This window comes from Rhipicephalus microplus, chromosome X, assembly GCF_043290135.1.
Source record: "Rhipicephalus microplus isolate Deutch F79 chromosome X, USDA_Rmic, whole genome shotgun sequence".
In the NCBI taxonomy this organism is placed as follows: Eukaryota; Metazoa; Arthropoda; class Arachnida; order Ixodida; family Ixodidae; genus Rhipicephalus; species Rhipicephalus microplus.
Genome location: NC_134710.1, coordinates 12,051,111 through 12,068,492, shown reverse-complemented (window position 1 = coordinate 12,068,492; position 17,382 = coordinate 12,051,111). Strand labels below are relative to the sequence as shown.

At 46.7% G+C, this 17,382-nt stretch overlaps 1 protein-coding gene across 3 annotated transcripts in view; it reads right to left on the bottom strand.

Annotated features, from left to right (window-relative positions):
- Nucleotides 1-17,382, bottom strand: part of LOC119175661 (transcription elongation regulator 1) — a 253,503-nt gene that overhangs the window by 88,683 nt on the left and 147,438 nt on the right. For all 3 annotated transcript variants that reach the window (XM_075881832.1, XM_075881834.1, XM_075881833.1), the window contains exon 10: nt 2,396-2,435. In XM_075881832.1, coding sequence (XP_075737947.1) covers nt 2,396-2,435 — 40 coding nt within the window. The remainder of the gene's footprint in view (nt 1-2,395; nt 2,436-17,382) is intronic.

Below are 17,382 nucleotides of genomic sequence, written 5' to 3'. Positions count from 1 at the left end.
AACTACACCCCCATCAAAGCAGGTTGAGCTTCTCTCGACACCATTGGCAAGCTGTTCTTCTTTACAACCATAACATTGGCATTGTCTCAAGACATGGCCTACAAGTTCTTGATAGGTAAATTTTGGGACCTCATCGCATCCAAACTTAGATGCCCAATGTTTTGAGAAATCGTTTCGCCTAGAATTGTGCCAAAACAAGCACAACCCTGTTCTCATTGACAAAATATGTCGCAACAATGGAGTACAGCTGCATATCTCTATTATTGCTGCCATCCACAGGGATTTAAAGTATATTTACTGTTAAATGGTGCATTCAGACAACGAAACCAATCCAGATTTGGAGGTGCGGACACACATGACCTTCCATTTGATATCGTTCTCCTACGTGCCTCGTCCTCATGGCTCGCGGACCGATTTGCCCAACCTGTTTTTCACATCAGGTTTCTTGCGGCGGAAAGCCGCAGCTTCAGCAGGCACACAAGCTAGCAAGCAGTACACTTTTCTTGTGCTCAAGCTATATGGCTGTCCTCGAGGTTGATTTCAGCTATGCTGGTGCTTTGTTCAAGTTATTTCTGGGGCAGTATTCTATGATCTCGTTTGAGATATCTATCACTTTAAATGCACGCTTATGGGCAGATTGGAAGGTAAGTTGCGGCTTTAACCAATGGGCATGCAAGATTCCATGAAAGGCAAAGCGGCGATGTCGGCACATGTTTTTGAACACTGATTTTAAGGTCAAGATGTGAATTAACGGAAGGCAACATATTGTGCAACAAACAGTGCAATGTCCACTGTCACTACCAGTTATCCATAAAAGATAAAAAGAGTGCCGACATCAGCACATCACTGTATCCTCCCTTTGTATGCGGCGCCCCATGCACAGCAGCAGCGATGTCATTCTTCAACAGAACTCTGCGAAGAAAAATTGTCTTCCCATTTTGCCATTCCGCCAACAAAACTGTTTTCCCCAAAACAAATTACACTCCTCGACAACGCTCTAAGCTCGAAAAAGCTCGGTGAGCTTTGCATTCTGTTGGCCTTCATGTTGTTGAATACACTTAAACCGATCTACTGGCAGGTGAGCACAAAGGCTGCAGTCGAGAATAATCTGGCTGTTCTTTTCTGTGACACCATCTGTCGTGCGAATGGGCCTGCAGGTGGATCGTACTCAGTTTCGCAGTCCACATCCATGACAACGAGAATGCAGTCCGTCATCTGAACGTAACATTAAGGGTATACAGCAAAGGAGTCTGTGTTGGCAGCCATGTCCCCATGATTGCCGCTGTCTTTGTCGCCCACAGGCGTAGCATTTCCATGCTCCACACTTGCAAAATATATTTTGGAAAGGTGGCCTAGTGTGATCGCCAACACTACATGCGATCCCATGTTCAACTCAAATGCCATGAACAAACACTCTGCGTGAATAACATTTAAATCACAGTCAATGCACACAATACAATAGACTGTCAGTAAACACAAATCTGTTACACGGAACTACTGCTTGAACAGAACTATTGCCTCTGCAACGATTGGTTTCGGGCTTGTATTCTGCACCCATGTTCACCTCTCAGTAAACAGAACTCCTGTTAAATGGAACATATTTTCCCGGTCCCTTCAGGTTTCATTTACTGAGAGTCTACTGTACTTGCCAGACTTTGCTAGTTGTCTGCGTCTTGCATGTATGCCTAATAATTTTTCAAAGCAATGTGGATCTTGATATTGGACTTGCCACCATGCTAAATCTTCATGTCACTGGCACATATAGTGTAAGAACCAAACTTCTTCCATTTTTTCAGCAACGCAATGCACAGAAACTCTATGTACAATTTCAAGAACACTTCGTAATGTTGTCTTGGCTTTGAACCTGCCATTGCACTGCGAAGCCACTATGGCTAAAACCCTGCGGTGCCACTGCATTACATGCAGCAGCTGGTAACACGTAAAGCGACACAAACAGTGAAGCACGAACCGACAGCCCATGGAAAAACCACTGCCACATGTTTGTGGAAGCGCTGATGCAGTGTTGATTTGTTGCCGCCCTCAGAAAAGACGACAAAAGTCACTAAATGTTGAAGCGGCTGCTGCTACTGATAATAATTACAAGAGTACATATCCTCTCGTAGCGACAGAAGGTACCACAATGCAGTTTTCGCCAGCATGTTGCCGTAGCTAATAACAGAGGCCACGTTTTAAGGTTTTCAGCTTTATTTTTTGAAAATAAAATATTTCTCCCAAAATTTCTGAAATTGCAGACAAGATGGAAATTTGTACATTTTACAGAAAAATTCAAAACATTTCACAGTATAACTGTGTATGTCCAAATTGTTAACCAGCGACTGCCGTGCTTCAATCAACAGGAGGCAAGCTTGTCTTTTGAAAGGTTCGAGCTACTCACTTTGTCTTCTTAGCCAGTGGTTCTCCATCATTAGACGCCTCTGCAAAAAAAAAAAAAAGAAAAAAAAGGAAACAGGCATTATTTCTAATTTATTTCACATTATTCGAAAGTCAGCGTTCTTTGGCTGCATGAACTGTTCTACAGTTAACAAATCACTCACAGAAACGTCTGCGACGCCACACAGTTTCCACAGTAAGCCCATTTTTGTGCATGGATTCTCAACTTGAGAGACACGATAAAGTCTGATCTCCACTGTACAACGACACATAAATGAAAGGTGTGGGAATCTAAGGTACGCTGGAGCCATTTCTCTGGTATTTCGCCAGTTCGTCGGCCCCCTCCCTTTCACATGCTCTCGTGATGGCACAGTGTCTTTGCACTTGAGATGTAACCAAGCATACGATTTGCAGCCGGTCAACCACAATTATAATTTTGGCAGTTTATAAATGTGCCAAGACATTTGATTGATATATGGGGTTTAACGTCCCAAAACCACTATATGATTATGAGAGACGCCGTAGTGGAGGGCTCCGGAAATTTAGACCACCTGGGGTTCTTTAACGTGCACCTAAATCTGAGCACACGGGCCTACAACATTTCCGCCTCCATCAGAAATGCAGCCGCCGCAGCCGGGATTCGAACCCGCGACCTGCGGGTCAGCAGCCGAGTACCTTAGCCACTAGACCACCACGACGGGGCCATACGCTCATGCATATGTATGTAGGTGGGTGCCTTTAATGCGTGTTCATGCGCAAGAGTACCTATGTGCGTGTCTATTTGTGTTGCGCGTGCATGTATGCGCCTCATGTGCCTGTGTACATGCATATGTATCACATGTGTACGTGCATATGCATTATGTATGTATTATGTATTTGCACCCTGTGAATGTAACTGACAGCGGCGTCAGTACAGAAAGGCATCAGGCCTGCTCATGTCGGCCCCTACATTTTTTCTTGGCTACCTTTTTTGAGCTCACTGATTGACCACAATTATAGAAGAAATTTTCACCTATGCGCTTAATAATTGCAATAGTGACATACCAATAAAATAATAATTGATGGGCTTTAATGTCCTAATACCATGATATGATTAGGACACCGCTGGGCGTCAACTGGCTGAAGCACACAAGTGTGGATTACTCCATCGTACGTCTGCTATATAGCCACGTTGTACTTTTATGTGCGCATATGCCATGCACGTTTTGAAAGGGTGGTTTGTCCAGTTACTTCAGTGCGAGTGTAACTGCTTGCACGTATGCCTGAAACGACATATGAAGGCATTTGTCCTTTCTTAGCTGCTAATGCATCGTAAAAAGATCGGCGAGTGCAACTTTCCAGAGTGCTGTTTATTGTCATCGTACCCTCCACACACCACACAAACCCAGGGCAAGCATCCCTTTGAGAGGCAGAATGCCCTTTACCCTCTGGTAATGGTAACATTGCATGAGCTTCGTGCACAGATTCAGAAAGAGCGCAGATATTGCTACATGCATGCACATTAATATTCTAGGGGGCGACGCGCGTGGGTGCCTGACGAGGAAAACGAAGGGTTGTCTCCGCTCGATCGCTGGTGAACCGGTCACGCCATTACCGCCGGTTTTAAATACATCTAATCCCCAGCCTCGTCGATACGGCGTCTCTTCTTTTTCGTAACATATTCGGTGGAGGTGGAATGTCCCTTGTCTTTACCACGAAGCTTGGCAGTGGCCGCACCATTCAGTCTCCGGCCATGGCTACCAATGACAACCCGTCAGCATCTCCATCTATAGCTCCAGCCACTACATACCTGACGATGCCCTACCCCCGTGATCCCGGTACATTCTCCGCACAACCTGAGCTTAACAGTGACTACTGGCTCTGTATGCACAAGCGTGTTAGCCAGACACCCCAATGGGACCCTACCCTGATGTTCGCCAATGTAATATTTTACTTGGACAGCACCCCACGTGCCTGGTTCGATGCCCATGAGTCCGAGCTCACCAGCTGGGATATCTTCAAGGAGCGACTACGCGACCTTTGCGGACCTGTCCGGTCGCCAAATGGAAGCGCGAAAAGAACTCGCCACTCTTGTGCAGTCCTCAACTGAGTCGTATGCCTCATACATACAGGACGTGCTCGTGTTGTGCCGGAAAGTGGAGGAGCAAATGACAGGGAGTGACAAGGTGGGCCACATACTCAAGGGCATCACGGATGATGCCTTCAACTTGCTCATGTACACTAACATCACGACCGTAGATATTACTCAGGAATGTCGCCGCTTCGAAATGGCCAAAAGCCGCCATGTTCTGCCTCAATTTACGCGGCAACCTGTAGATATTACTCAGGAATGTCGCCGCTTCGAAATGGCCAAAAGCCGCCATGTGCTGCCTCAATTTACGCGGCAACCTAACACGGCTGTTACATAAACCTGCACTGATCTCGGTGCCGCACCATCCATGCAAGAAAGCGTGACACGTATAGTCCGACAGGAGCTTGAGGCGTCAAGTCCGGCACCATTTCTTCCACTTTCACTTGACCATGGCGCCGCACAAATGCCTCCGGCGGTCTCTGTTATTCAAGCCAGTGTGAGGCAGGAAATTGCAAAGCTCAGTTTTCCTGTGGCCTGCTCTGTCTCCCGACCCAACTCCAGACCAATGACAATAAATGCACCATGCCATGACACATCTTTTTCCGCGGTCCCGCAATCGGACAGAATGAAGAACTGCAGACGACAAATCAATCTGCTTCCGCTGCCACCGAGTTGGCCATATCTCTCGCTACTGCCACAGCACTTGGACACCCTCAAACTGGAGCCCATTTTCCTCTTCTCGCCCATACGAGGACTCCCGTCGGTATTCGCCCAGTCATGTGTACCCTTCTTCTGACGTCGCTCACAGCCACTCCACCGCTTGTTCGTCGTCACCTCAACGCCGCCGTTCCCCATCGCCTCAACCACGCCGCTATCCGTCGCCGGTCAACTATGGATCCTCTCGGACGGAAAGCTAGACCATGCAGCTCCGGGAAATAGTGCTGCATCAATTGCGACTGATCGAAATCCTCGACGCTTCTCACTAATACGAACCAGATTGAGGTGTATGAGGACGGTATTTCTTTGACGGTGTTAGTTGATCCCGGAGCTCAAGTGTCCATAATGAGTGCTCATCTGTGTCGCCTACTCAAAAAAGTCTTCATGTCTGCAGCAACTAAAGCCCTCCATGTCACTGATGGTGGAACTGTGGCCATCACTCGAATGTGTACCGCTCGTGTTAGCATTGCAGGCCGCCATGTTCTCGTTTTATTTACGGTGCTTGAAAATTTCCCTCACGACCTAATATTCGGCATGGACTTCCTATTGACGCATTTTGCCCTGATCGATTGTGCCGCCGGTGCTCTCTGCCTAGAACTTCCTCTTCTCCCGGATTCTCACCCTGAACTCCCGAACAGCCTGTGCAACACTGACTTCTTCCGGATACCACCTAAAGCTCTCACATTCGTTCAATTGGCATCTCTCCCGTGCTCAACTGCGATTATATTGTGACGCCGATTCCTGATCTTCTCCTGGCACGTGACACTACACTCCGTCGTAATCATGGCCTCTGATAATTAATTGATATGTGGGGTTTAATGTCCCAAAACCACCATATGATTATGAGAGACGCCGTAGTGGAGGGCTCCAGAAATTTCGACCACCTGGGGTTCTTTGACGTGCACCCAAATCTGAGCACACAGGCCTACAACATTTCCGCCTCAATCGGAAATGCAGCCGTCGCAGCTGGGATTCAAACCCGCGACCTGCGGGTCAGCAGCCGAGTACTTTAGCCACTAGACCACCGCGGCAGGGCAATATGCAACGCCCCAGCCACATTCGAGCGCATGATGCACTTTCTGCTACAAGTGTTCAAATGGTCAACATGTCTGTTATCTTGACAACGTTGTATACCCCCCAACATTTGAAACCCACCTTCAGCGTTAGTCAGCTATTCTTGACATATTCTGCACTGCAGGCTTTCAATCACACTCGTTGAAGTGCCACTTCGAACGCTGACAAATTTCAGTGTTGGGCCACCTTGTCGACGTCTCTGGTGTGCAGCCGGACCCCAAGAAAATTCGTGCAGCCACCAGTTTTCCTGTACCCCAGTCAGTAAAAGACGTCCGGAGTTTTGTAGGACTTTGTTCCTATTTTAGAAGGTTTGTGAAAGATTTCGCAACCATCGCTCGACTCCTCACTGAGCTTCTAAAGAAAGACGTCACACTTACGTGGGGGTACCGACCAAGCTGCTGCTTTTTCTCACTTAATTACCCTACTGACGACTCCACCTATATTGGCTCGCTTTGACCCATACACCCCGACAGAAGTCCGAACCGATGCTAGTGGTCACGAAATTGGAACCGTCCTAGCTCAACGCCAACGGGGACACAACCGAGTTGTCGCCTATGCTAGCCGCCTCCTCACAGCTGCTCAGCGCAACTATTCCATTACAGAGCGTGAATGTCTTGCTCTTGTTTGGGCAGTCTCAAAGTTCCGCACATATTTATACAGCACAAATTTCTCTGTGATAACTGACCATCATGCGCTATGTTGGCTTACGTCACTGAATCCTACTGGCCGGCTCGGGCGCTGGGTTCTGCGACTGTAAGAGTATACCTACACGGTGACGTACAAGCCCAAGCGCCTACATCAGGACGCAGACTGCCTGTCCCGCTACCCGATTGCCGAGTTGAGCACTCTGACTGACACCGACACCGAGCCTTGCGTCATTTCCCTTTCGCAAATGACATGCATCGGTGACGAGCAGCGCCATGATCCGGCCTTGCATGTCATCATTGAGCGCCTCAATTCACCATCTTCCAATCAGTCCCATTGCTCATTCATGCTCCACGATGCTGTATTATACAGCCAAAATTTCGAGCCACATGGACCGGCCCAGCTGCTTGTCATTCCGAAACACCTTCGCTCGGAAGTTCTACATGAACTTCATGACCTTCCGACTGTTGGTCACCTTGGTGTGTCACGCATTTACGACCGAATACGCCGACGCTTCTACTGGCCAGGGCTTGCACGCTCAGTCAGAAGATACGTTGCGGCTTGTGAGAAATGTCAGCGCCGCAAAACGCCATCGACACTTCCCGCCGGACGCTTTCAACGACTTGATATTCCGTCAGAACCGTTTTTCCACGTTGGCTTGGACCTACTTGGCCCTTTCCCCTTGTCTTCCTCAGGTAACAAGTGGATAGCCGTGGCCACCGACTACGCCACGCGTTATGCCATCACACGAGCTCTCTCAATAAGCTGCGCCACAAATGTCGCCGACTTCCTCCTCAAGAACGTGATTTTGCAACACGGAGCCCCACGGCAGCTGCTTACAGATCGTGGCCGCACCTTTTTGTCAAAGGTCATAGCCGACATCTTGCAGCCCTGTAAAACGAGACACAAGCTGACTACGTCATACCACCCGCAAAACAATGGACTCGCGGAGCGTCTAAATCGAACTCTTACAGACATGCTCGCTAAGTATGTTTCTACCAACCACACCGACTGGGATCTCGCGTTGCCGTGCGTCACATTTGCCTACAATTCTTCGCGCCATGACACTGCCGGTTACTCTCCATTTTTTCTGCTGTTTGGCCGAGAACCAACATTGCCTCTAGACACCGTCATACCATCCCCTGCAGTACCAACCAGTGAATATGTCATAGATGCTATCACTCGGGCCGCTCACACACACGAAATCACCTGTACTCGCCTTCTGACCTCTCAAGAGAAGCAACGGCGTTTGTATGACCAACGACATCGCGACGTACACTTTCTGCCCTGCTCTTTGGTGCTGCTGTTGTCTCCGACCCGTCAAGTTGGCTTGTAATAAAAACTGCTTACTCGCTCCACAGGTCCATACCGAGTCCTTCCTATGGTTACTCCTGTAACATATGAAATTGGTAATGCCACCCCGTCGCCTTCATGTGCTCAACAGGCTACCGATACTGTACATGTTGTGCGCTTGAAGCCCTACCACTCTCCAAGTGACGTTGACATTTAGATGCACCGCCGGGGGTTATGCTACATGCATGCATATTAATATTTTAGGGGGCGACGCGCGTGGGTGCCTGACGAGGAAGACGAAGGGTTGTCTCTGCGATCGCTTGTGAACCAGTCACGCCATTACCGCTGGTTTGAAATACATCTGATCCCCAGCCTCGTCAATACGGCGTCTTTTCTTTTCTGTAACAATATTAACAGTAAACTGCAGTCAACGCATTTTATTCACTGACAATCAGCTCAGACCACACACAACGAAGCGCCGCAGCGTATATTTGGATATGCGCCGCCAACCACATATCCACACTTCCGCGGAGATGGGGCTGCCACCTACAACCCGATCTCACCGCGAATATAGTTGCTCCCATTCGTATTTTGTGAAGCATCTTTAAAAATGCGTTTTTTCCTATGTTCTGCAAGAAGCCTACTTTCAGCACAACTGTTTTAAAGGTAAGAATTCTTAATTTATACATCCAGTAGCGGATGAAGCAAACACGCAAAATGATTCCGAATGCGGCTTCAATGAGCTGCTGGAGGGTTCACTGTGCCGTGCGCACTGCACCGGCCAGGCAAGGGCAGAAATTTCAGAATGATTAATGAGGAAACGCGCGTGGGGAAGAGGGTGTCGCTACTTTTCAGATCAAGGGGCTTAAGTAATTGTGGTGCTGCTACACCTTGTCTCAGGCTGCGAGGCAGAGTCACGTGCATGCCGGGAACGTTTCATTTTTTTGGCAGCGCACAGTAAGCCTGTGTTTTCGTTTTGTCTACACCCCCTTTAGGAATCTCCAGATTCTAGCATACTCGGCGGGTGTCTTAACGTATGTGATAGCTCCGGTTCCATATGATAAGTCAAAGAGTGGTGCCTAGTGCTCATGCGTGGTCGTACTACGCTGAGCCGTGCTCATCAGAGGCCTAGGGATACGAGATTTGCCCTAGCTCTCGCGACCAAGCCCAGAAGTCATCGCGGTAGTGCGAAGCGTAACCGCGGGGCACCTTTTTCTGAGTGGCGTGTCAAAATTCACCATTGCTAGCTGCGGCGAGCTCGTGATATGCCCTTCGGTGTACGTCCGCATACGGGGGTCCTCTGCTCGCCACATCACAGGAGCAGACGTTGACTGTGTTTTGGGTGCTGCCAAAGGAAATGAAGTGTTGGTGCTAGATCGAAAAAAGTATGTTTTGCCACGCGGGGCTACATGTTTTGCTAGTTGAGCATTGGCAGAACCAATATGGCTGTCTTTGTGGTGATCACCTGCATGCACGGAGCCTTCCTTGATTGTGTGGTCACATCATGGTTGCTGCCGCTTGCGGTAAAAGCATCACTGCATTGAGTTTCCTTTGAAGAAAGCAGCTCATGGCTGAGTGCATAAAGTGCGAGACGCACACTACAATCTTGCCTTGGATTCGACAGTATGATGGTGATGATCCATCGTACTGAGACGCCTGACCGGGCATGAAGTGTGCGTCAAACTTGGTTGAGTTTTGTCATCCGCTCGGTCAGAACAGCATACAAGTAACGAAGAGCCACTTGGGTTGCCGATCATTTTTTTTTGCAACTTCGATGATCTTGACCGACCGAAGATACCGAGGCATTTACCGGTAGTGCCACTATCGCTGGCATGAAAAAGATGGGTTACAATTATTTTATTATGCAAATGAATTGCAAATCCAAAGCAGTGCTCTAGTGTGTCACTTATTCAAAACTGTCCAGGCTTACAAGCTACGGGCCAGATTAGGAACCACAATGCTAAGGCACTACGCAAGTGAACGACAAGATTGCCAGCCATCTCAGCCAACCAGGTTATTTTGCTTCCACTTTCCTTCTTCATATCAATGTTGTCGCAAAAAACTGCTTCTGTATGCCAAAGCAATCCTAAAACTATAATCTCACTCATATTCGCAAAATTTTAGCGCCCTAGACAATAAGCTTACGGGCAATCGCGAATGGCGGCAGCGTCTGCCCAGCTGCCACTCATAAGTGTCAGCTGCGACGGGCTGTTGTCCCACGTTTTTCGCTCATGAATAGTTGTGTTCATTGTCATATTGTAAACCGGACCGAACAGCAAGAGCACTCGCCTGATGTATAAGATTCAGTCACTGCACGCACAAGAAGTAGTGGGACAAAACGACGATGAAGCATGGCTCGCACATTGTCCCCAGGCAGTTGTGGCCTTTGAGAAGCGACATGAGTTTGATATTTAAAATCTTGCTTGTATTGACTGCCCTCTGGCTATATTGAGAGTATATGTTGCTGTTGGTCTGTCTTTTTTTTCCCCCCATTTTTTTTTTTTTTGTGGAAGATTTTGCTGAAAGTCAGTTTAATGACAGCTATGGCAGCCTATGCAGTTTTTTTTTTCTTATGCTTTTTTAATTATTTTTTAATGCAATGAAGTTACTACTCTTCTTTAAATTTTGGCGCATTTGAGTTCATTGCATATCTTGACAAGCATTATATTTGTTTAGGGCACATTGTATTTTCCCCTATACAGTAACTCATGGAAAAGGACTATGTAACCTTCAAAACTTATACGGTTTTATGTGGCAACCAAAAATTAATTTTACGTTGAGTAGGACTAATATAGAATGATACTGTACAAAGATCATGCCTAAACGTTGCCTCCTACCAAATAATCAGAAAACAGAGCATGCCCCCTTTAGCCAAGCTTTAAGGGACACCAGTGATGCTACCAAGGTCTTCCAATTTGGAGCAATTTTGGAGCAGCAAAATTTTCCACTTAGGAGCAATCTGGAGCAGCTAACTTCACATACTGGAAAAGAGGCAAGTTGCATTTACATTCAAGAGCATGAATAATTATTTTAGGGCTCTCGTCTTCTGTGAAGAGCTATAAATATTTAAAATCATTGGAAATCTCATGAAGCCAATCATTCTAGGAGCACTCCCTATTTCAGTTGATGATGCAAAAATAGTGGCATCATTATTTTGAGCCAGCACATCCTCCATTTTATCAATGCCAGCCAGATGCGCCCGATCCATTCGTTCACTGCCCTCTCCTCTAGCCCTTTCCTGCTCTCGCTTATTACCTAGTCTTCACCTGTGCTTTGCGGTTATGCGGGAAAGAGTCCCTCATTCAGTGCCTCACAACAGAAATGAAATGACGTGATTTTCTGTTCAGTAGTATACAGATCCGTGGGGTGGCGTCTTGCATTTCTCGTTATCACAACGTTGGCAGTCACGCTGGCTCCGCAAGCGATACAGTGTTTTAAGATAGCGTGTTACCGTTCACGGCGCTATGCGCGCAATTAATGGGGACGTGTCAGGGTGATGCCGCTGCATAACTGGCGTCGTGAGGTGGCAGCGACATTGCCTCCAGCGTCAAAGAAGGAGCATGAAGGAAGAAATTTGACAGACGTATGATATTGGAGTGGGACACACGTCTATCGTGCCTCCGTGGGAAAGTGCTAGGAAACACATGTAGTGCAAGCAGCCCTGCCCCTCATGTGGCGTCGCCTCATGATGACTCTCTGAACTAAGGTGGACCGACGGCTCTTGAAGAGCGTGTTTGCACTGGCATTGAATGAAATAAAGGAGGCACATTGGTTGAGCATTCTTGCAAAAACTTGTTCGGTGATTATTTCCGTAGCAAATAAACAGAATACTAGTTGAATAAAATTGTGCTTAATGAAATTACATTTTCAAAACACCTATATGGTTATCAGCAGATATGACAGACAAACGCTCTGACGTACAACGCCAAAGACATGCAAAATCCCAACTGCATTTCTCTGAGATGACTTTAAGGATAAATAAAGGTTCTTTTTCTTCACAACCGATTATACTACTGGGCGTAACATGACATCATTTAACTAGTCTCATGAAGCCAACCTCCTCCAGTACTCATCTCTCTGCACTGAAACTACATGATTTAACAAACTTCATTTTCCTTTTGCGGCGATGTTTTATGTGGCCAGGGTGTTCTGTCTATACTCCAAAATTCTTCTGTAGTGCCCTCTAGAAAGCAGAGCATAATAGAAAAAAAAAAAAAAAACCTCAGAAGGTACCTTATGCATACGCCTAAGACCACTCAAAGGCGAGAGTAATTTTGTTTTTATTGCCATAGCAATTATATGGATATTCTCTACAGGTCTTCGCCATCACCAGGGGCGTAGGTAAAATTTAAGGGGTGGGAAAGTGCACCATGATCTGATGGGTTAGGGGGGGGGGGGGGGGGGGCACGTTTTGGATGTGAGTTCCCGCAACCCCCCGACTACACCACTGACTGTCACAGTCATGTTTTGCAATGTGCCAATTTATAACATTCCCCCGCACTTCATATGTTTTACTAGTGGGTAAAAGCACACGAAGGGGGGCAACGAACGCGGCTAAAGCAGAGATACCTATAGCCGTCCTATCTCCTTTGCAAGGAGTGCAAGTGTGATAACATCATCCCGTGTGCCAGGCCTGCCATCATTTGTTACTGAGACGGAGAGGAAAGGCGCCACCCATCTTCAAAAAGCAGCAAGGAACTAGAAACGCAAGGGGAGGGAGCCATTATGAACTTTGACGTTATCACTGGTGCACACATTATTTTGGCAGGCATTATAAAGACGGCTGTTATACCCTTCTATCTTGTACAACATAAACAGACTGTTGGTATCACATTCAATGCTAAGAACTTCAGTGAAACTAAAATATTGCATCTTTTGGACAAGATATCACATAGCTCAAAAGAACGCTGGCTAAAGGGACAATGATTACCCCGGTTGCCAAAGCCTTTCTCATGCTGTCAGTTATCGAAATACGAAGCAGAGGTTAGTAGCACAGAAAAAAAGTTTGCAAGAATGCCTCATTTCGCCTCGAGATAGCGTGCGCTTGCCACTGAGCCCTTGAAGTGACGCAGCTTCCACCCCCCTCTCACTCTGAAAAAACCGAAGCAATGAATGTGATGATATGATGTTTAATTTTTTTTAACCGCCAGCTATTGATCCTGGAAAGCGAGAGGCGAACGTGTAACAAGGCGTATCCGCTTCACCCTGGGCCTTTTGACCATAGAGCTGCAAGTGATAGCCTCCCTATTGAAAACTGCACGTATTGAAACTGAATTGCAGCTGCTCTAACCAGGCAGCATTCTTTTATTATAGGGATGACATTTACAGGAGCGAAACGGCTGAAACTAAATTGGGAGCTGTTTTTGGATCAGCAAAATTTCAGTTTCGGAGCAGGGAAATGTTGCTTCGAAGCAGTTAGCGGCATTTAACATGTCCTGGAAACTTGAAAATACAAATTTTAGCAACATGGGGCACCAGTACATATTTTAATTGGCTTATAATACACATAACACTGAAAGAGATTTTGAAGAAAGTTTTCAAATAGATTGTCGCCAGGTATGAACTGCACTACCTTTTTACATACCACGTGACCTATCTAGCTCTCTTAACAAACATGTGAATCAGCATTTCAAAAAAAAAAAAAGTTTTGTTGAAAACTAGATTCCCTGGAAACAAAAAGAATAAGGCATCACACTTTAAAAAATTCAAAAAGTGTGATTGCACAAGAATCTTTTTTAGGTAACAATAGTCCTTTGCTTCAAGGAAAACCTGATAAGATAGCCTCAAGAGCTTTTAACAGACAAAAAAAGTGCGCTGCACCACCCTTAGTGGGGCCACCTTGTGGGGGGGGGGGGGGGGGGGGGGCAAAAGCCTAGCTGCATTGGCTGCATGGACTATTTCCTACAGCACATGGGTATGGCACTAAGCGATAAGTGATAAGGTACTGATAACACCTTTCCAGACAAGCAATGTGTTATCAATAGAGCACACATTGACCAGTTCTATTTTCTTTCAATATCATAGGTTATCACCTTCAATGCAGAACTCCCAATAATACATCAAACTGTGAATGCTGCACACCCCACGACTGCCATAAAGCCGTCACACCGCATGGCGCAGGTTAGAAATTCGTCCATGTAAACGAAGCACCGAACGTACAGAGGCCGGTTTTATTGCAAAGGAAGAATGAAAGGAAAAAAACAAAGTCCCATAGCAAAACGGCCGCCGATCGAAACACCGATCGAACATAAAGCTAAGCCTAAAAGCTCGTGTAGACCAGAGCCGGCACGCAGCGACGCCTCTTAAAGCACTAGTTGCGAGTTTGGATAACAAAACAGACCAGTGGCAAATCACAGTTCATGAAAACAGCGCCATCTGATTGCCTACACATCACAAGTCACGAATAAAATGCCGAGGTGCCCGTTAATATCGTTTAAAATGGTTTGAACACGCATTCTGTCGCCACGGCTTCTCAAATAACCAAACCTCTATCTGCAGACATCGATGTGCAGATTTTGGCTGCAATGGCTCTTTTAAATGCAATAGGAACTCACATTTTTAAATAAATTAGTAGCTAATGGGCATAAACCGGAAATGGGTTCCGCACGTTCTGTCGCTCACGGAATCCATTTTGAGAACGTGCACGCGCCAGAGCATCCAGGAGACGCGTAACATGCAGGGAAATGGCTCCACATTTACAGTTACTCGCTCACGGCAAACGCGCACGTGTTGGTGACCACACGGAGCAGCGTTGACATGAAAACTGTAGTGACCGCAGCAATGCACTACGCACAACAAAGAACCTGCGAGTCAGCTCCACTACATTTGCCACTAGGCACAGTGGTTTTCGCTAGGCGACAGAGGCACCAAAACACACAGCCTAGCTTGTAGAAGCAGCACGCTCGATGCACGGCAGGACATTTTTGCGGGATCATGCATATTTGCAAGAGTTAAGAGGAGATTTTAGGGCAGTGACATGCATGGGAGCTTCATCACCAGAAAGGTGCAAAATAAAAAAACACAATGGGGCACTTCTTATTAGTCAACTCGGCTTTTTTTTTGCCACTGAAGCTGAGGTTTGCATCAAAATTCTAGCTTTCAGGGCTGTTTTGAAGTATTTCGGCGCAATTTTCGCTATTTTTATGCTTTTGGAGCAGCTTGGCACAAGAAAACGGAAATGCATCAAAAATGTGCAATATGCGCAGCTGTCTCACCCCTGCATTAAAAAAAAAAGTCACAGCTTTGCCACAAAGGCGAAGCAATGACCGCAACAAATAGCAACAAATTGGAATGTCGCGCAAAGAATAGCCAGGAGATTTAAATGTGCCTCGCATTTCTCACGCACAAATGACACACAAAACGTACAAGTTCAGATGAACGTGAATAAGAGTCTCTGCTGTTATTTCGCTGTGTCTGAAAAGTGCACTCTTTTTGCAAACGGAGACTTTGCAATGATTGCAGTGACCTTTGTGCGCCCGGTAACTACAACAGAATCATTCTGGTGAAAGCCCAAGGCCAGCCAAGGCGACCAATCCTCCCCACCGTAAGATAAGGGTGCGCGAGTGAATGTCCACCCCCTCCTCTTCGCGGGGCAAAGTACACGTGGGAAATGAGAGCGCGCGCTGCCGCCTCATGACAATGTGGCGTCACGCGCTCATTGCGCTATCTTGCTGGTAATGCTGAACCCAGGATAGTTCCCCCCGAAATGCCCGTCACCAGAGGTAAGTGGTAGATATAAATAGCTTGCTGTTTAAACCTTGAAGGACATGCCCCTCCGTGGCTCAGTGGTTAACGCCACGTTAGCGGTGGTGCCAAAAACCAGTTGAGAATGTCCATATAATTGCTATCGCAATAAAAAAGCACTAAAAAATTTTGAATTCAGATCCTAGCAAACTTGAGTTCGAAAGGGCAGAGTGTTTTAGGGGCTTTTACCGCAACAGCGATTACAAACGCGGATGTGCTAGTGGAAGGAATTAAGAAAATGAACTTCCGAATGGATATTCGCAAATAAGGTATATTAAATGTAAAGTATCAACGCGCTCCCACCGTTCACTTGTTCTTCTATGGAAGTGAAGCGCAGAAAACGAGACCGCAATGTCAAGAAGTAGACGTGACAGATATCCTGGCAGCACGCATGCAGTTATTAGTGAAAATTGCTCTAATAACGTGCTCCACAACCCTTCAACTGAGCTATCAGTAGTATTCCTGGTACAGACGGTGTCCACCAACAAACCGTAGTTTTCACATGAACAGCTCTCAGGAAGGTTTTGGGCAGGTTTCAGGCTAGCAGATGCCGAAAAGATACTATACGCGCTCATCGCCATCTTTGTGAGGACTCAATGGATTGCAATGCAGGCACTTGGGGACTGCGCCTTACCTTGTCATTATGCGTGGCGTTATCTTCTAAAGCCTGTTCCGCCATGCGGGATGGAGTGATTACGAGTGGCGGCGAGTGTTAGAAGCTACTGTTCATCACTTTTCTTATGTTTCCCGTGAAGCTTCCTTCTGGGAACAATGTGGTGAACTATTGCCTGTTAACTGCAACATGCACATGTTTCAAAAGACGGGATCTTTGATTTTCAGCCTTCTAGCAGCTCTCTGGTAGCCAGAGCTAGCCAGAGGGTCAGCCAGCTAGTTCTGGTCAGGACAGAAAACAACGTCGTGGTCACATGTGGGGGAACTCGAGACAACCTGAAGCTGCCTGAAGATTGCAAAATCGAACGCTGAGTGTCTAGACGTCACGAGCCCCTGCGGAGAGCTCGCTTCACCGTTAAGCAGGCTTGTACAGCAGAAGATACGTCGGCACAAAACACAGCATCGTGGATTACTTTAGGACACACGTGTGACCGATGTTTATTCAGCGAAATAATTTTAAGCATAGGATCGTGACTTTAGTGGCCCCGAGAACAAGACGCACATGTTTTGGTGCGCCTGTGCGGCTATTGCCGGTGATAAATGCCCCCAAATCCAACCTAGGTGTAATTTCCATTGATATCAGGATGGCGCAGTGAATCTGATTTGGCGCAGTTGATTCAGGAGTGAAATCACTGGGACACTAAAGATCAAAATGATGTTTTACGTAATAGTAAAGTACAATTTTACAATACCAAAAACACCACTCTTTCTATGACATGACGTTCATTAAACGAGAAAACACACAAAAAAAAAAATGCTGGTGGCGAAGCCACCTT